Source organism: Mastigoproctus giganteus, chromosome 2, assembly GCF_048544385.1.
Source record: "Mastigoproctus giganteus isolate SK-2022 chromosome 2, ASM4854438v1, whole genome shotgun sequence".
In the NCBI taxonomy this organism is placed as follows: domain Eukaryota; kingdom Metazoa; phylum Arthropoda; class Arachnida; order Uropygi; family Thelyphonidae; genus Mastigoproctus; species Mastigoproctus giganteus.
Window position 1 is genome coordinate 68,117,173 of NC_143576.1, and position 21,665 is coordinate 68,138,837.

The 21,665-nt window shown below is 37.6% G+C and overlaps 1 protein-coding gene across 1 annotated transcript; it reads left to right on the top strand.

The window, feature by feature from the left end:
• Positions 1–6,478: 6,478 nt before the first annotated feature.
• LOC150089327 (lysosomal alpha-glucosidase-like) lies at positions 6,479–21,181 on the top strand. The gene is made up of 2 exons (XM_090389948.1): positions 6,479–6,690; positions 18,589–21,181. Exons 1-2 carry the CDS (start codon positions 6,479–6,481, stop codon positions 21,179–21,181), a joined length of 2,805 nt encoding a protein of 934 aa, XP_090246074.1.
• Positions 21,182–21,665: the final 484 nt, after the last annotated feature.

A 21,665-nucleotide genomic window follows, 5' to 3' on the forward strand; every position in this document is an offset into this window, starting at 1 on the left:
TATTATATGTACTTATATATATATTATGGCATGTATTAAAGCTGTTTCAAAGGTATTAGAGTTGTTTGTCATTATTCATAGACTCAGACGCTGGCTTGCGGACATAATTAGGTTCTATCAAGACCGAAGGAAATCACAAGCCCTCTGGACCGGAAAAATTCTGATTTAGTTATTGAAGTCAGGTAGCGTAAGTGGGTATCAGAGGTTCAGAGCACTTCACTTTATTACTGTTTATCTCATGTAATTGAGTAAGCAAACCAATAGAGAATACAATAATAAAGAAAAAAAAATAATACCTCCCCCCCCACATCTCCATTTCACAAAGGGGGATCTAAGGGTGACACGAGTAATTACAGACCAGTTAGTTAAACTTCCGTTCCGGGAAAATAATGGAGTCACTGGTTAAAGATGCATTGCAGGATCATCTAGACAAGACTGCAGTAATAATTCAGACACAGCATGGGTTTGTTAAGGGAAAGTCTTGTCTGACAAATTTGATAGGATATTATGATGTGGTTACAAAGGAACTGGATGCAAAAATAATTTTGATATCGTATACTTGGATTTCAGGAAAGCTATTGATACTGTTGCACAGAGAAAACTGCTGTACAAATTGGATAGGTATGGCATTAAGGGTAAGTTGCTACAATGGATAAAAGGGTGGTTGAGTGGAAGAAGACTGAGAGTGTTAATCAATGGACGCTGCTCTTTGTGATTATTAGTGGAGTACCCAAAGTTCGATATTGAGCCTACTTTTGTTTCGTATATTTATCAGTGATATTGATGAAGGTTGTTATTGGCAATGGTTGTTAATGGCAGAAATGGCAGTGTGCTACTGCAACAGGATCTATAAAATTTGGGCAGATGGGCTGAGAAGTGGCAACTGAAGTTTAACATTGACAAATGCAAAGTAATGCAAATGGGTAGAAATAACCCCCAGAGAAACGTATTAACTGTGTGGTACTGCACTTAGGGTGGTAGAAAATGAAAAACATCTGGGAGTAATTGTGCAGTCAGATATGAAGTTTTCTGAGCAATGCAGACAGGTGCCAGAGCAGGTCATGGGGTACTGTCAATGATATACAGGAATTCAATAGAAATAAATAAATAATAAATTCTTGACTGTTGTGACTTAATCTGGTTTTCCCATCTCAATTATGTAATAAACAAATTAGAAAATTTTTAGCTCAAATTTTTAAAATATCTCTGCTTTCGCACCCACCTAATTCACCATCGTGCTGGCTACTTGACTCTGTAAGAGATTTGTTTTGCTACCATTATTGTCAGTAGACATACCATGGGCTCTATTTTTAAATAATGATCTTCATTGCAAAATAAACATTCCTCATGTGTTTTTCTCTCTCTTTCTCTCTCGCAGTTATTTCACTCAGGAGTTAATTAACGTAGATATATTAAATTTTGTCCCCCGTTCTACTCTTTAGTTACAAAGTTCTATCATTTGCAATGCACTGCTTATTAACAGTTATGATATTGATGTCTTAATATCATTTTAGCCTTTTAAAAAATTTGCCAGTGAAGTGTTTCTTAATAGTTTTTACGAGGGTGATCATTTAATTCTCATACTGGTGCAAGATCTTATCTTAATTGTCATCATCTGAATCTTCTGTGGATTTCTTCTTCTCGAAATAATAGGCTCTCCCTTGAACTTTGCACTCTTTCGCCACCGTCGTACCCACGTATTAAATTCTGCTTGCAAGCCATTTTTCGAAAACGTGAGAAATGCTTCTGTTGTGGCTCTGCGAGCATCGCTGTGTCGGATGCGAAACGCTTGCCTTTCAGAGCTTTCTTCAGACGCGGAAACAGGAAGAAGTCATAAAGGGCTAAGTCCGATGAATAAGGGAAGATGTAGCAGAACTTCGGTACCTATGGCAGTGATCACTGCCTGCACAATATTAGCCGTATGGGGCCTGGCATTTTCTTGTTGGGAAAACCACTTCACACCGGAAAGTTCTCGACGTTTCTCACGAATAGCGTCGAAGCATATTCTGAGAAACTCAGAGTATGCTTCTTTATTTATAATTTTTCCACAAGGCACAAAGTGTGTAACAAGAATACCTTTTATGTCAAAAACAACTCACTGAACTCATAGTATCAGACCGACCGAGATTGGCCTGTTGAAGATGTAGCCCTGTGGGAACTGGGTCTTTCTTACTTCTATATTATTTATTTTGCTTTATAATATCCCCAGCTTACCTTGGAACCTCAATAGGCTGTTGCTGTACATTTAAATTCTAGAACAGGGATCCTCACTTCCTTTCAAGGTCCACAAGCTATCTGCTGTTCAATAAATTTATTTTAATTACCTTTTTCAATATCAGAAGATTCCATGTAATGAGGATTTTCTTTTATTTTCCCCCCAAACCAAGAGAAGTCCGGTTATTTACTATAGAGCTGTGTGTATTTCTCTTGAATGATGATACATATATATATATTACCAACATAACAAAGTTTATTTCACCGTTAAGATCATAAAGAAAATACAAACACTAAATAAATCATGATTATACAATTACCCATTGCCTTCTTCTACTTTACAAAATTTCTAAACTGACTTATACCTCTTTCTTTTCTATGCCTTTATAATCCTGTTAAGCGCATGAGCAAAATAATAAAACTACTAAGTTAATCAGCATATACCTTCACTAGATTCATACTTCTTCACAGCAATACTTATGGATAACCTCTCGTACAATCCCTACCCTCACATACACATATATTCATCATATCCACTTTCTTTTATCCCTCCTTCCCCATTTATAAGACAACAAGAGCATTTTCGTTATTTCCTTTCTTAATCAATCCCTTTTTTTAATAATAAAGTGCTTCACAACAAGCCAATAGTGGGAACTTATCCCTCTCTCTCCTTTTACTTATCTTTGACCACTTTTCTAAAGTGTCTTACAACCTAACATATTTTTACACACACACACACACACACACACACACACACACATATATATATATATATATATAATTACATTATATTCCATCTCTCTCTTGATACATGAGAATATCAAATTTGGCATACAACCTTCCCTGGCTCTTCAGAGCCTTCAGTGGGTTATGAACAAACTGGTTGTTCCTTCTGAGCACTGACTATTTGTTAATAACAATAACATCTAATACATTCTTTTACATATGCTTCTACTATAGATGGGTAACTCACTCTCTCTCTTTTCCTCTCTATCTACTATTATTCCTCCCTTTCCTTTAAATTAAAGTATTCAGTTCAATATATTCATTGTCTAACAGTCCTATTCATTTCCCCTGCTTTTTCAGTTAGCATAATCAAAATCTTCAGGACCTACTTTCACTGCCTTTCTCTTTTCTTCGCTCTGTCTCGATGGGTGTTTCAGGCTTCAGGTCTCCTTCCAGCGGTCGTCTCCCTGGCCTTTACTGGTTCACTAGGCGCACATCTCTGGACTGTGTTATTTGTTGATCCTCTCCATAGTACAGAGGCTCTGCTTCTGGGATGCTGCCTTTGGCCATTCCTTAGACTTGCTTACAACTATCTCTGCTACTCGAGCCGATTTTCTTCTGAATCCTTTCCCTCACTCTATTATTATTAATATCCACTGAACTGTGCCGGCCCCGTTCTCACTCTCATCCTATCTGTTTAATATATATAAGAAATTTCAAAAATTTTCCAAAATTTATTATTTCTTTCTGGAGTTGTAAGATTGGGATATTACAGTCCAATTCTACAATGATTACATCCACAAATGTTATTCTTGACAGGCTCTTCCCTAATGACAACCCTTCTGAATACGACCCTGACCATACAGCAATCAAGAAGAGGAACAAAGAATATCTTCCGCAACACAATTCAGAACCATTTACTTTACAGGAGCTGGAATCAGTCTTCAAAAGAATCAACACGAATAAATGCCCAAGTATTAACTGTATTGAGTATGTTTTCGTAATGCGCTTCTGTAGACTTAAACCAGAACACCTATTCCTGCTTTACAATAAGTGTCTCTCTTCCTCATGCTTCCCTAATGACTGGAAGGTGGCACTGATTAAACTCATACCCAAGCCCAATAAACCGCTTATTGATCCGAAGTCGTTCAAGCCTATTGTGCTCTTAGGTAATCTTGACAAAATACTAGAACGCCTAACGGCCTTAACGATCACCACTCTCTTCACTCACAAAGAGCTCATCCCTCTTTCACATTATGTTTTGTTTTGTTTGTTATTTGGTTTTTAGGAGCATTAGCAACTAAGGCCATATTGCTCGGTGAATATGCGGTGGTCATTCCCGACCTTTCCGCATCCTCCGTATTTGGTGGTGACGGGCTCGAACCCCAGTCTAATCAAGAAGCGTATGCTACGCACTGCTGCTCCTTCCCACCTGGCTACGGAGACGCCTCTTTCACAGTATGGCTTCACTCCAGGTAGGTCTTTGAGGAGGCACTTACCGATCTTGTCTTCCACCTAGAAATGTCTCAGTCTAAATACGAATTAGCGATCTTCATCGACTTCGAGGGGGCCTTTGATAATCTATGGTGGGAGAGCGCCCTGGACCGCCTCCGGCTGCTGGATGTTCCCTCAACTTGTACAAATTGTTCAGATCCTATTTCTACAACAGAACAATAATAGTAAAGTCAAGATATCACCAAGTGCAGCGATCCATCTACCGGGGATGTCCCCAAGGTTCCGTCCTGGGGCCCCCTGAGGTACCGTACCCTGGGGCACGGTACTAAGTACCATAGGTTCTAATACCTCTCGAGTTTGGGGTTCACATAAAAAAAAAAAAAAAACCATAAATAAAAAAATAAATGAACTTCTTAGAGGGTTGCTTATATACACGTGCCTTGACTGACCAGGTTTGAAGGCTGTGACTGCTAAATACCGTGCTTGTGGTCTTGGCGCATTATAGCCTTAGTAGCTAATGCGCCAATAAAACCAAAACCAAACCAAACCAAACCGTGCTTGTTTTTTGTATTCTTTCTATCTTGTGAACTCCTCTGAGCGTGTGGTCGTCCAGGAGTATAAACAGATAATTTATTTGTCTTTTAGCATGTGTAAGGGCGCGCACGCGTATATGTGTGTAGGATAAATATCGTAAGGTCTCTGTCACGCCCATTCGTACTTGAGGACAATATTTTAAAGTTTATTTTCAAGTTTTGTGATGCGAACACTTCACGCTGTACAAATCTTATGAACAGTTGATGCGAACCTCAACGGCTCACATCGACCGTAACTATCTTCTTGAGGAAATGTTATATTGAAACGTAGTCATCTAGAAACTAGACTGTTTCATACATTGCGAATTCATCAGATTGCATTTCTTTGGAGGGGAGGAATGATGCGTGTGTTGAAGATAGCAGTAGAGCTTCCTGCTGTTTTTTTTTTTTTTTTTGGGAGGGAGGGTTGGAAAGTTTAATATGAGAATAAATATTAAATGATACTTAAATTCCATTAAAAGTTAAAATATTGTTATGTAGTAGCATTTTATATTGTTATTCTAAATTAATATTTACCTTGTATTCAGAAGAAACAGAGGAAACGAAATATCCAACTGTATTTAGAACTTTAAACTGTGGTATGATAACCTGAAACTTATCGAGAAAGTGGTGATAATATGGCAATCGTAAGATTACAGAATTCGACTAAAGTGCCAAAACCAGGTCATATACTGTACTAACATTAGATCACTGAAATATTAACTACCTACTCTTATGAAATATCTCCTCTTATACAGTATATGACCTGGTTTTGGCACCTTAGTCGCTGATGCGTCACTGAAACCCAAAACAGCAACAGCTAACATAGAAGAGCAATAAGCCAATGGGTTATTTACGATTTGAATTTCTCTGAAAACCTTACTCTACTGGTGATACGTACTTCAAAGTTATAATACTGTAATGACAATTAAAATAAAGGCTTGAGAGCGCCATAGAAGAATGTGATCAAATAAAAGAAGGAATGAATAAATTGTGTTCGCATGAAAGACTTTGCGGAAAAACTTTACTGAATTATCAGAAATGTTTCGGTTCTTATTTTAGAATGTTACGGAAACACAGTTTGTAGAGCTTGCTTTAAAAAAAGCAGAAATAGTGATTTCAGCATCTGAGTACAGCGAAGTGCCCAAACGTGCATAACCTCGATTAATGCATAAATGACATTCAGCACAAATATACCTATTTTATTTAAAATTAATCGAATCGTATAGATTAGTAGATAATGGCTTTACGGTCTGAAAATTTAAGAGATATAGCTGAAAGATATTCTATCCAATGTGTGAAATAAACGATGGTTTAGCCATTGATTGGTTTTAATTCACCGATGATGAAAGAGTGATTTGGTTGCTCATAACTTTCATTTACATAAACAGAAAATATTATCTTATACTTTAATGAATTAAAATTTCTCTGATTTATAATTATAATCCGATGATTTTGCTATATTTACAGGCTGTGTCTGATATTAATTAACGAGACTCTCGATAACAGCTATGCCCAGTGGTAGGTGGAATTTCATTCCTCGTGAAGAGCAGGAACCCAACTGGTGGCAAGTGCTACTTTTTGATTTTCGAATACGGATTATTATATTCCTTGTTTTAGCTACAATAATGGGATTCATTATTCCTCTTGCAATCGACAGCCATTTTCAGAAAAGCACGGGAGACAGCACAGATCCTTCTTGCCCCCGTAACTATGAATTCAGGTAAATATAAATAATGACAATTTTAAACCCTTTACTAATTATTAATTAGCTCTGATAAATAGTTAATCTTAAATTAAATATCAATTAGCATAACTAAACTGTAATCCTTGCTAAATGAACTTTTCAGCAATAGATCTTTCTGAACACAGAAAGAAGACTGAATTAATCAAATTTTTTAATTTATTAGTATTTGAAATGGCACTAGCGGTCATCACGTGATGTTGTGACTCCTGGCTGACTTTGAATTTGCCTTCAAGACACCACTCATCTCTCCTGATGTCATAACTTAGAAATTATCATTCTTAACATGTTCAGCGTGTTCGAATTTTGACTAATGTACCTTACCTTCCAAAAAGACAACTACCACAGTAATTTAACATAATACTTATTTTCTCGTAGAGTAAGTGAGGTGGACTCTACTTATGGGAAGTGGATCCCTCAAGCATAAAGTTTATTCTTTGTGTTGGAGTAGTGCAACAACCACTGCATTCCTCTTAAAAGTTAATTTTTCCACACAGTGAACTCACTCCTATAATATATGCAGGGTATGCAATAGTAAGCTTTCAAGAATGTAATGTTTTCTAGCCCTGCTTTAGAAATCAGCATACGAAGTGAAAGTATTTATCTTTCATAAAATTATTCAAGGAGAATAACAGTATAGTATATAATCTTCAGAAAGAGGAGCAAACATTTTCAGTGTGTTTCCGAAAACAAGAAGTAGACAATGCATGCTGCCAAAAATAAATAAATAAGAAATAAATAACTTATCGTAGGACTTTATAATTAAGGCGAAAATATTTTCAATGCGTTGACTTCAAGCATCAACTGAATTCTTTAGAAAAGCAACGAGATTACACAATTGTAATACCTACCTTAGCTGCCGCTCTTGAGGCTAGCACAATAGTTTCGATCACTGTCCTTCTGCACCTCGTGTGAAAAAGCTAGGGTTCGAGTCCCTTCCAGATGGGAGGAACTTATATGGACTTCTTAGCCAAGTGACCAAGTTAATCGCTTAGATTAGGTTACATTAGAGTTGTATGCCTTAGTTGCTTTAATGCAAAATCAAATAATAACAACAGGATGCTAGGTGACCCATGCAGCCACATTCTTTTCGGATTCCTATTTTATTTGTGATATTCAGTGCTTATTTTCATAATTATTTGTAATAGTTTATTATTTTGTGTTTATTTTAATAAATATTTGTGATATTTGCTTATTTAGATAATTATTTTGTGATATTCAGTGCTTTTTTATTTGTGATTCTTATTAAAATAATATTCTATGATCAATGCTGAATTGCTGTACTCGATGCCTGGTTACTTCGTAACAGTCTGACCTATCAAGTAAGCCTCTTTTTATTTTTTATTCTTATTTATTCTAGCTTCTGACCATTGTATACGACATTAATGCTGCCCCACACGGCCTTCTCTTTCCATGCCAAACTTTGACTTGTCTGACCGACTGCTTAGCTTACTCGTTGTAGCGTTCGTCTGACGTGTAAAAGAAAAGTGGCTATTTGTTGCAAGGGGGAACTAACTTTGGTTGGGGCCGCACAAACCAATAAATAATTGACGTGCGGTTAGTGAAATCGCATCATTTGTATACGTAGCAAACTACCCAAAGTAGGTAAATGGCATCGTTTTAATTATATCTAAAATTGTGAAAACTTTCTCAACGAGTTGCCATGACATTGCACTCCCTCGAATAAGTAACGCTTCACCAATGGAGAAGACTATTGTTACTTATTCTCGACGGATAACACCACCCAGACGGCACCGTTTAAAGGCTTTTTGGCCTCTCTTCGGTGGGTGGGCAGGTATCTTGGTGTTGCATTCGTGACGAGTCAGTTATGAAGTATAACTCAACAATATGAGAAATGCCTGATGGGGTGCTGTAATTTAGACTAAAAAGCATTCTTGGGCAAGGGCCTCGAGCTAAGTAGGGGTTTACTGCCCACTGTACCTGCCCACCACCGAAGAAAGGCCAAAACGCCTTGAAACGGTGCCGTCTGGGTGGTGGTATCCGCCGAGAATAAGTAACAATAGTCTTCACCATTGGTGAAGCGTTACTTATTCGAAGTAGTGCAATATCATAGCAACTAGTTGTGAAAGTTTTCACAATATGAGATATAATTAAAACGATGCCATTTACCTACTTTGGGCAGTTTGCTATATATAAAAATGATGCAATTGCCCCGTACGTCAGTAAACTACTCGTAGCTTGAGGCCCTTGCCCAAGAATGTTTTTTTACCAATAATGTACCTGAATGAAAACGGAGTAGAAAATTTGCCTCACCGTACCTGAATGCTAAAGTGAGGCAAAATTTCTACTCCGTTTTAATTTGAAAGCTTATTGGTAATAAAGTGTTTAAAGTAATGATGAATAAGCAAAACACTTAAAAAGCTCTATTAGAAGTAAATGTGTCTAGTGGCCGTTGGAATATTCTCTGACCGTTTCGACATTAATGGCTGCCTATGCTAATACATAGGGAGCTCAACCTACAACTTTTTGCACTTACATTTTGAATCTGGGGACTTGTAAAATTTTTTTTTGGGGGGGGGGAATTATATTCTTCGTCACTCTGTATTCGTTAGATCTTATGGATGAGAAATTGAAAGATATTGAATTTCTAAATATTTCCATATTTCATATATAAAGTTACGGCAACAATAATTGAACAATTCAAACGTTGGAATGGATGAAGAAGAAACTAGCAGTGCTTCCTCCTTTTGCAGTTATAGAGAAATAAAACATACTATTGTGTTAATTTCATTGACACAATGAAATTAACACAATAGTATGTTTTTTAGGAATACCCCTATATATAACAATAAATTGCTATATATATAGGGGTATTCCAGAGGCGCAGCAAGGGGAGTGCAGAGGGGGGGGAAGTTTTCCCCGGGCGCCGAGCTTGAGAGGCGCAAACCGAAGGACAAGTTCTTATAGGTAAAGAAAATCATCTATAAAAGTATCATACTCAGGGGCGCCAGGAAGACATGTTGCCCCCGGGCAACGATAACCTTAGCTATTGCAGTTGGCCCTGTAACACAGTCACTTATATAGGCTAAAAATTTGGGTGACCATGGAGCCCAATCATAAGCAACAAATGCACAAACAAGGCGAACAGGGGTTCTCTTGGGCGTGCGGGAAAACTTGGATGACATGGCATTCTCACAGCTGGATGAGTTCTTTTCCAGTGGTATCATAGCGGATAATGTTAACCAACAGACTTGTCTGACCAGTCTAACCAGTCTAAGCAACCTTACACTCGGGCAACCAGTCTAAGCGAACGAAAGTTCGCTTAGACTGGTTGCCCGAGTGTAATAATGACCCGGTGGATTTCTTTAGGCCAATGGGGTGGGAGCGAGTGCTTGAACTGGATGCGTTTATGGAGGTGCTCGCTCAGAGGTACAGTAATATGTGGAATGCTTGTCTTGTGGTCTTCACTTGAGAGGACAACGTGCTTCTATGATTACAAACTTTAATTACGCTGAACTGATTTACTTGGCATGTTATGGCGGGTCTCATATTATTTCTGTTGTTAGGACATGACGTATTTGTTGAAGTAGCACTCGTGTGTGGATTTATGACTTGATTAAGCTTCCTCGGACATGAAAAGCAGAACTACATGGTCTTCAATGGTTGAGGGAACCCATTTGAATTATGTACATCCATTTGTTCGCTTGACAGTAGGACCCTGGCCTGGCTCCACATACTAAGGATGGTGACAAACCAGTCGATGTGTAATATATGTGTTAATATTGTTTGTACAGTACTGTAAATAGTGGCGAGGTTGCCAGAAAAGCAGGCTAGGACTGCCTAGTTTAGTAAAAAAAAAAACCTAACGCAAACATGCTATTGTCCGTTCACTTCACATGATTTTATATCTTAGCTGAGCAGCAAAGTAATGGAGAAGAAATTCTCTGTTATTCCAGCAGCAGTAATGTGTGAAAGTTGGCAACAGGTGAGGCTAATCGCTACGTGTCGTGGAGATCGCAACAGAATCCTTTCCAATACTGTTTCATATGCAAATAAGTTTATAATGACCCGTGTCGCTTGTAGATGACAACATAAATCAGAAAAATCTGAAAATTTTCAGCTGCAATGGTGGATGGAATACGACAGCTGACACCCATGAGGTTCAACAGTCCCATTTGTAACATGACTCGTCACGAGGTTGGTCTCATGACAACACGTCGTGTGGAATTAGACATAAGTGAAGTGGATACCAAACTCTCAGATCCTTACACAGAAACATCCATGGAAGCTGAAATCACAAGGATCTCTCTCTCTCTCTCTCTCTCTCTCTCTCACTCAATCTCGAAGACCCGAATATTCTTCCTGAAGTGTATACTGCAAAGGAATTATTACACCACCCCTCAAAAATTAAGTTAAAGTGCAGCCTTGAATACAATCATGATTTCAAAACGTTAAATAGAAATGTAATCTGTCAAACTCAGAATCTACTACTATAACAGATTAGCATGTGTGGTCATCGTGACGTGTTTATATGTTTACAAATTATCCTGAAACAGAAGAATTTTTTCCTACATTAAGCTGCGCATTTGAATCCTAAAGTCCAGTAAATGCACTTCTCTAGATCTGCACTGCCTCTACAGCATACCAAACGGATCTGCTTCTTTTTGCTTCTGCCAGTTTTGAGAATTTTAAAACAAAGCCTGCTACCGAAATATTTGAAGCCTAAAAGCACAGGAGTGCCACTACTCCTGTCTTTTAGGAATAAATCTATCAACTTAACTGTATGTGTACGGCAAAAGTTACATCACTTCTTCGAGGATCGCTTTTATTTTATTTCACACTAAATAAACACTTTACATGATGCTGATCTAGGTGGTACACGTCTGATAGTACCATTTAGATCAGCATGACCAATATACGAAAGTATTAAATACGTGCCCATTTCTTCAGGAATCAGCTTTCAATCATTATGATAACTGAAAGCAGAGCACCATATGCCAACTTCCTTATCTCAGTTCTCTATAATCTCCACAAGCGGTTACATCATCATTGTTATTACAACCAAATGTTACTCCCAATTGGGTCTATTGAAGATCCCACAACCACCTTTTAACACTTACTCCAGTTATATAACCCCAAAGATCTAAGGCTGATATTGTGACAAGTCTTCCTCCGTTAAAAACTTCATTCCTATTCCTTCTGTACCTATTTCACAGATCGTCTCTCAAAAAAATATTTGTAAGCAAAACAGGTATCCAGGCTACAGAACACTGGGGATCGCGATTTCAGGCCAAATCGTCAGAGAACAAGCCCAAAAAGATAAGTATATTCACCCCAAGGCAATCAGCAAATTGTCAGTATTTGAGCTGTTTAGAAACAAAATTAAAATATTGACAGAATGTTATTCAATTTTATCCTATAAAGGGTGAATTATTCATCATTTAGGGCAAAACAGAGTCAACAGAGATTACTAAACCTTATGCAGCTCAAAATATAGCCATGTTTAAGATGCATTCAAATGCAATTAAAAGATCCATGTTTAAGATGCATTCAAATTTAGTAAATGTTTGTATGTTTAGGATAACTTTCATAATTGAGATTCTGATAAAATAAATGATGTATGCTACCCTCCAAAAGATATCTGGATACTTCTGTTTTCGTAGTCATTCCAGTTTTTATTTCAGTTTTTATTTCAGGATAGACAAGTGACTCAGACATATATATATGAGCCACTCAGAGGCCAAACTGATAAACTCCACTTTCTGTAATTTTCTCAATTTTAGTACCAGAGCACATGGTTCGTGCTTAACCTTTCAGAAACCAAACGATTAACCTCGATAATTCTATTTATCACTAGGAGGTCGCAGAACCACGTATGGCTTCTGAATGGCTTCTGAACAGTTAATATATTTCCGAAGCCGTTTCGATTAACTCCTGTTTGGTGTCAACAGTTGCCCATAATCGAGGTTATTGCGAAGTGTTAAACAAGAAACATCATATTAATTTTAAATGTACATTGTTTTATAAAAGAAACAAAATTTATGAGTGTAAAATAAAGATGGCAAATAATTATTATTGAGTAATGAATCAGATAGTGATCCTCCAATACTCGGAAACCCCAATTCAAGGAAACGTTTCCGTATTTATTCGGATTCATCATCAGGTTCAAACAAGGAAAATATTGCCCATAACCTAGCTACCGAACCAAATCGTTCAAATACTGGGTGGAAACGGAGCCGGAATCGTTCAAATACTGGGTGGAAATTAAAAAAAAAAAATAGAAATATTAAAAGTTATAAGTTTATTAAAGTACATTTGCTGCAGAATGCATTGTGCCGAAGTTCGGAGGGACATGGGGGATTAGTGGAGCTGTTTCTTATGAATGGACTAGTGCATTTGATGGTTGTCCGGCTGACCATGAAATTAAATTTTTGGTAAGTGGACATAGTTATTTGCCCAATGATTCAGATTGAGATGGCTCATAAGGACTTTCCACAAAACTATTAGAAGATTCCATCACTAACAGAAAGAAAACAATTACGGGATTATCAGTCAACTGGCTGAATATGCAATGGATTAAATTAGAGAGGTCGAAACCACAAATTATATAATTCAAATGCAAGTTTAACGAAGATATAGGGTTTGATTCAATAAATATTATAAAATCCAGGCAAGTAGACCATGAATACTGAAAAACATAGACCAGCCCTTGTTATATCCTCCGGTAGTTTGTAACAAAAGAAAGGAGAAAAGACATGATGGACCTATTGAAATACATTCCTCCCATTAAACATGACTGTTACAAAATTTTAAAGACAAATCGAGGTTGCATCATCACATTATTCCAGACTGATTTTAAAGATATTATTTATGTTTATAATATAATATAATTAAACAATGATAATAATAAAACAGTTTCTTTATCGATTTTATGTTGAGAGTTCCATAATAAATATGCTATAATGATTTTTGTCGTGTTTATTTTTTCTGCAATTTCCATATTTTCAGTTGCCAAATCGATTAACTCCAAACGTTTATAGAAAATTTTAAAAATATGAACAAATTTTTTGATGTATTTATTTTTATGTAATTTATATCTTGTAATATAAAACCTAGATCTTAAATAATACACTATATAATATTTATTGGTATGTATATTACAAGCTAAATTTAAAAAAAAAAACAATATAAATTCATCAATTTTCTTTACTTTTGATTTCATGCAGTTGGTCAGTTTGACTTTTGAGTGGATCATATAAGGCGTTTGAACGTCTTCCTTATATACAGGTCTGAGTTAAAACACAAGTTACTTGTTCTCTTCATGGCGCGTACCGCCAAGCTGAGTGATTTAGAGAGAGGTGTTATTGTCAAATACCACGTTGCCTGCCTTTTGTTACGTGCAATTGCTGACAGCCTTCACCATCCACAGCCGACGTCGGTGATGTTATCATGAAATGGAGGCATGACGGTATCACCGCCACTGTCCAGCAACGAACAAGATGGTCATGGAAACTCAAAAGGATAACAGTACAATCTTGTCAGACATCACTGCAAAACATCTACCAAGAGTTTAAAACGTCGAGGATTGAGTTCTGTATTAACATAATACTTACGGAGCTTCATACAGACCCCAGTTTTAATTGGAGTGCGGCGGTGCATAAGCCAAACATCACTAACCTCAATAAGCAGTCGCGCCTTGCATAGTGAAATGAACACCATAATTGGCGCACAGAGCTGTATAAATCGGATCTATTCGAGTGACGATTCTCGCTATACCCTATTGTGATCAGATAAACTAGCGACGATGTAGAGGCTGACGCCTGGAGAACATTTGCTGCAGAATGCATTGTGCCGAAGTTCGGAGGGACATGGAGGATTAGTGGAGCTGTTTCTTATGATATGGACTAGTGCATTTGATGGTTGTGCGGCTGACCATGAACGCTGACGAGTTTCTTAACATTTTGGACAATTTCATGCTCTCACGATGTTTCAGTTATTTGCCAGAGATTCATGTTTGTTTCACTCGATAATACCACATGCCATACCGTTCGTCCTGTTTGAGAATGGTTCATGGACATGAATGCGTAAAAAAGCTGGAATGGCCAGAGCAGAGTCTCGATTTGAACGCTGTGACATACCTATGGGATGAACTGGAAAATTCCTTATTTTCCCTGGATGGGGACTAGAACAACACGTCCCACATCGGTATCTCAACTGGTCACTGTTCTGCCGATAAAAGTTTCCACCTACCTTGTTGTGTAGGATTTGTAATGTGTCATAGCGTGTTGCTATTGAAGGGAACAGCAGTGACAGTACTTTGAAACAGACCTGTGCCTTGTTACTTTTTTGGAGGGCAGTTTTTATTTTTTTAAAATTCCATAAATACGAGGTGAGACTATTAAAAAAACAGAATGTGCTTAGAGCGATTTAGAAAACACTGCACTGCGTGACAGGTAAAGATTTTATGATAAATAATTTATACCAATAACTTCTCACGAGAGAGCAGCTATTGGTACAAATTTTTCCCATAAATTAAAAATTTTTGAAATTTGATAATTGTCATGTAATTAACAAAATTAATATTCCCGTTAGCATTAGCAAAGGCACATGATGCAAGAAAGCAAGCTTATATAGCATCAGCTATATAAGCTTGCTTGCATCAGCTATATAAGCTTTCACCCATCCACTCGCTCCAAATGTTTGTCAAATTCTGCCTTGAATATATTTAAGCTATCAACTTCTACAACGACAGATGGAAGTTTGTTCCAGCAATCAATCACCCGCTGGCTAAAGACAACCTTCCACACATCTATCCCACATCTGTCTTTCCTCAATTTGAATTTATGTTCTCTCAGGCGATTATTCTGAGCAAGAGGAAGAATCCCATCAGCATTGAGCATGCTCAAACCATTCAAGGCTTTATACACCTCAATCAGATCACCTCCCAGGTGCCTAGTCTCCAGACACTGTAATTTGCAAAACTTAAGCCTTTCTTCGTAAGAGCAACCCTTTGTTCCATTCACTAATCTTGTTGCCTTTCTCTGTATTCGTTTCAACAGCTCTACATCCTTGAAATGAGGCCTCCAGACCTGTATATAGTACTCAAGGTGTGGTCTGACCATTGCCTTATACAAGAGGATAATTACCTCCTTATCCCTGCTAGACAAAATCCTGTATATCATTGACAAGACACCATGAGCTACTCTTGCAGACCGTCTGCACTGCTCAGAAAACTTCATATCTGACTGCACAATTTCCCCCAGGTTCTTTTTATTTTCTACCACTGTCAGTGTGGTACCACAAAGTTGATACGTTACTCTGGGATTACTGCTTCCCATGTGTAGTACTTTATATTTGTCAATGTTAAACTTCATTTGCCACATCTCAGCCCAACTGCTTAACTTTTCTAGATCCTGTTGCAGCAGTGTATTGTCATTAGTGTCATTGACAACCCTGCCAACCTTCGTATCGTCGGCAAAATTGGACATTAAGCCTGATATACCATCATCAATATCATTTATAAATAATAAAACAACAATGAACCCAACACTGAACCCTGAGGGACTCCACTGATAACATTAGTCCACGAAGAGCAGTGTCCATTGATTTCCACTCTCTGTCTTCTGCCACTCAACCATCCCTTTATCCATAGCAGCAATTTGCCTCCAATGCCACACTGCTCCAATTTGTGCAGCAGTCTTCCATGTGCAACAGTATCAAGGGCCTTTTCTAAGATCTAAATACATGATATCAAAGTTATTCTTTGCATCCAATTACTTTGTGACTACATCATAGTATCCAATCAAATTAATCAGACAAGATGAACTAATTAGACATGTGACAGAGAAGAAAATGCTTCCTTCTAGAGTTGACATAACAAACTCATGCTGTGTCCGAGCTATAACTGAAGTTTTGTCTTGATGATCCTGCAATGCTTCATTAACCAGTGCCTCCATTAATTTTCCTGGAACAGAAGTTAAACTAACAGGTCTGTAATTACCCGTGTCTCCCTTTGATCCTCCATTGTGTATTGGGGTCACATTTGCACATCTACAGTCCATGGGTACCTCCCTTGAGTCCAGGGAAGCTCTCATAATTATGGTTAAGGGTTTGCTTACTTCCTTTGCCGCCTCCTTTAATATAACTGGATAGATTCCGTCCACCTCAGGTGCCTTTCGTGTGTTTATATTCAACAATTTCTCCTCCACTTTACTCTCAGTTATTACAAGATTATCTAGCTTACTGCCAGAGTTGAATACACCTCTGGCATTCCCCTCCCTGAATAACTCCTCATATGTGAATGTCGATGCAAAATATTCATTTAGTTTCTTAGCTACCTGAGCAGGATCATCAACAGTTGAACCATCAATATCAATTGGGTCAATCTGATTGGACCAAACAGAAGAGAGTTCTTTACATAAGTAAAGAACTCTTTGCTGTTTTTCTTTGCATCCTTTTCCAAAGATTTCTCGTAATCTGCCTTCGCCTGCCTAACCTCCTTTGTAACTTGGTTACAGGCCAGCTTATATCTATCATAGGCTTCTGTGTCACATGTTAATTTATATATATATATCACATGCATTTTTCTTTTCTGTCACATATCTAATTAGTTCATCTGACATCCATTTAGGCCTAAATCTTGAACAATATTTCTTTGGTGGTATGAAAAGCCTAGTAGCTTCCAAGATTAATTCTTTGAATGCTTCCCATTTTGAATTTGCTGTTGGTAACATCATTAGTTGGTTCCACCGTATAGAATTTAAATACTGTCTCAGACCACCGTAGTCACGTTTTCGAAAGCAAAAACCCTTCCCTTTACCCCTGATGATAGTTACCTCTTTGAGTAAATTCCACTTCAGCACATTGTGATCACTGCCACCTAGTGGTTCCTTTATCTGCAGATTCTTAATGCATGAAGAATCACTACTGATAACCAGATCAAGAGTATTACTCCCTCCAGTTGCCTCCCCAACATGCTGCTGTAGAAAACAATCATCCAATAAATCCACAAAAGTCTTGCTAGTGTGTGAGTGACCAACCCACAAATTCCAGTCAATCATATTTAAAACACCCACACTAGACGCGCTATCTCGGAGATGGACATGTCTTTACACTTTGCGTCAACAATCATGCCTTTCTGAAAGCTCGTGGTATCGCGGTCTTTTCCTATACTCATCACATGCACGATTAGTACCATCACTGTGCCAGCTGCACCATACCTAAGTAAAGACTACAGTCTACCTTCTCCTGTCCTTTACCCCAGAAACTGTGGTTTTTCGTCCTACAAAACAGACATCGACCATAGAATACACGCAATTAACAGACATAAGACACACTGCACGGCAGATGAATTTAATTATTCGGGTGGCCTAAAAATAATATATTCTCCTGTCCTCGTGGGTAGTACAGTTAGTAAGATCGCCGTCCTCTTCACACAGGGTGGAAAAGACCAGAGTTCGAATCCAGTCGATGACGGGAGGAATATTTATGAGTCCTTTTCACAACGTAGCTCATCAGGTGAGGGTAGCATGGCTTTTTCTCCCGGAAACTCGGATTTTTTGTCCAGAAAACCGAAACCTCAGAACACACACACAATTTACAGACAATATACACGGATCAACATGGCCCTAGTTGCCGATGCTCCTAAAATACAACAACACCTACATTCTCTTGGCCAAGCTTTAATTCCAGTTGTGCAGCCAACTTGTTTTCTTTAGTGTAAGTGGTGCTATTTCAATTTATTTAAGGCTCTTATGTGGGAGACATAATGATTAACATATCATTACATACTAAACCAACATTATTTCAGTTAAGCAATAAATTTGGAAATATGATAAAATCCTTGTTAATTAATGATCTTCCTCGTAGGTTTCAAACTATAGTGTGAATAATAATTACCATCCCTTATTTTCCCAGGCTCGACTGTTTTCCCGGAATTGCGAGTAAGAAAGTGTATAAGGAGTTGTGCATTCTCAGTGGCTGTTGTTGGGATGGTAGTTCAAATTCCGACGTTCCTAAATGTTTCCATAAGCATCCCACAAAATATGGCTATTACGTAAAATATTGGAACTCAAAAAAATTAGGAAAAGAACTGGTCGTGTTGAAGGCAAAGGTCAACAGTACTCCTTTAGATATTTCTATGACCCAACTAATTCATGTTGAAATTGAATTTTGGCAAACTAATCATCTACGTATTAAAATGTACGATCCAATGGTGAACACTTACAATGCTATGCAGTTTTTGGACTATCAGCAGACTATTAAGTTTGACTCAAGCAATGTCTCCTATGCAGTAACATGGCCAGAGCCGGGGAAGGTGTTCAATATTCGTGTCAAAAGGAAATCTTCCTCGACAGACATTTTTAACACTATGTTTGGTCCACTCATATATAGTCAAAATTACATGGAGATTTCAACCGTAATTCCGTCCTTTAACTTGTACGGTTTAGGTCAAGGTTCTAGCCCTACTTTCAGGCATAAACTAAAGCGACCACGTAAATGGAGTCTTGTTAGTCGTTTTGGTTTACTGAATGAGTCATTGTGGTCTAGTGTGTATCCATTTTATTTGGTTATAGAAAACGACGGCAACGCTCATGGTGTGTTGCTAGTTAATAGTCATCCAATGGAAATAGTTACAAGTGGTCTTCCTTCGGTAACTTTCCGTGTTATAGGAGGGATGCTAGACTTTCACATTTTCCTTGGTCCTTCTCCCAGTGATGTTACTCGGCAATTAACAATGTTTGTTGGTCTCCCTGCACTACCTCCCTATTGGGCTTTAGGACACCACTCGTGTAGCGATGCATTAACATTAATTGCCTCTGGAAAATGGTTGAAAGAGCTATCGGCTCGTGGCATACCCATAGAGTCAAACTGTAGACAGTCAGACATCTGGAATCATATGAAGAACGATATAACTGAAATCAAAACTTTGCTAAAGGATATGCAAAGTCGTAACCAAAGGATGATTTTCTTCCAGAAGCCGCATGTTCTAGAGGAGGATTTTAAAACATTCAACCAGAAAAAGATGTACGAAGATACCTTAATAAAATATCCCACCGTCCCAAAGCCTTATGTAGGTCATCTTTTTAATTCTACTAGAGTATTGTATCCTGACTTCTTTCATCCACGTATATCCGAATGGTATAAGGAGCATTACGATATACTTAACGAGAATTATTTTAATTTTACTGGAATTTTTTTAGACATGAACACGCCACTAGATCTTAGGACAGCAACGGCAGATGTCAGGCAATCTTGTACTCTGAATGATTTGAATAACCCACCTTTTGTTCCTGGTGGCAAACATTTAGTTGATGGTACCATATGTATGGACTCGAGGTATATAAACAATACTCCTCATTATCATTTATATAATTTGTACGGTTATGGCCATATGAAATCTGTTAAACTAACTCTCGAAAGGGGCCAAAGAAGAGCTTTTGTTACCAGTCTTTCTACCTTTGTCGGAAGCGGACGTTTTGGTGGTCACTGGGGAGGCAGAAATATAGCTACTTGGGAAATGCTAAAAATAACAGTTATTCAAATGTTGGAATCAAATATGATTGGTATTCCGTTAATAGGTATGCCATACTGCGGTTTTGTTGGTAAATTAGACGAAGAACTTTGTTCTAGATGGATCCAAGTCTCTTCGCTGCAGCCGCTTATGATCACCTATAGGCAGGATGCTGCTGATCCTTTCGATATTAGCCGAAGAACTGAAGCGGTAGCAAAAACTATGCTCCGATTACGTTACTCTCTGCTTTCTTATTACTATACGTTGTTCTACAGAGCTCATTTATATGGTGAAACTGTAATCAGACCTTTAGCTTTTGAATTTCCTAAATATATGAAAACGTATGATATTGATGAGCAGTTTCTAATAGGTGGAGCACTGCTAGTGTCTCCTGTTCTTCGAAGTAAAATTCAAAGTATAATGGCATATTTCCCACCGGGCTGTTGGTATGATTTCTACACAGGAATGTTAAGTAGCAGCAATACGAAAGGTGCGTATAAAGAGTTATCAGCTACAGACAATCACGTGAACCTTCACATACGCGGTGGTTTTATCGTTGTGACTCAGGAATCTGGCATGACAACAACAGAGGTACGTAACAATAGTCTAACAGCAACAGTTGCTATAGGCTTTCATAAACAATTCAATAGTAACAGTGTAAGTCACGATATGATCAGTAGAGGAGAAATATTTATAGATGATGGCGAGTCTGTGGAATCAATTACCAATCAACGTTACCTTCGTGTAGACATTATATTGCAAGGACAAAAATTGAAATTTATCTCTAGCTCAACACATACAGACTTTCTGAAGAACGGCAAAACATCAACGGTTTTAACTTCCATAAAGATTTACGGCTTTCCTGAAAAACCTTTAGCTCTAGTGATTGATGATGAATTCCGCACAGATTTTATATACAACGAAATCATCAGAGTGCTGACAGTTAGAAGGTTGAATTTGGAATTGGAGGCAGATCATATTATTTACTGGCAATAGCACAGGATTTTCCCCGATCGTCACGAGTTATTTGTCACGTGAAAGGTCCATGACAGCAAGAACTCAATCAAACATCCATCTGTTCCTAGCTCTATCAGTCTTCTTCAGACCTTGATTCTCCACAACACTCGTAATTGAAAAAGAAAAAAAAAAAATTATATTCTCTTTATTACTGAATAATAAACATTTTGTTTACTGTCATTGTGATAGTTACTACTTTGAATGTATTTTCCACTAGTTAAAACATTTAATGATGTATCATATTATTAAAAAGATTCTTGTATAACGAATAACCATCATACCACTTTCTTGTATACTCCTATGCCACTGTGACTAAAGAACTAATTAAGAGATCACACAATATACTATTATAAAAATAAGTTGGGACATTATATTGTGTGGAATCTTAATTATTTATTTAATCAGAGTGGCATCGGAATATACAAGAAAGTGATATGATAATAATATATCAGTACACATTTTA

Coding starts and splice junctions, on each gene's coding strand:
- LOC150089327 (XM_090389948.1), top strand. CDS start 6,479: ATGCCCAGTGGTAGGTGGAATTTCATTCCTCGTGAAGAGCAGGAACCC. Junction 6,691..18,588: donor CCCCGTAACTATGAATTCAG/GTAAATATAAAT, acceptor TTATTTTCCCAG/GCTCGACTGTTTTCCCGGAA.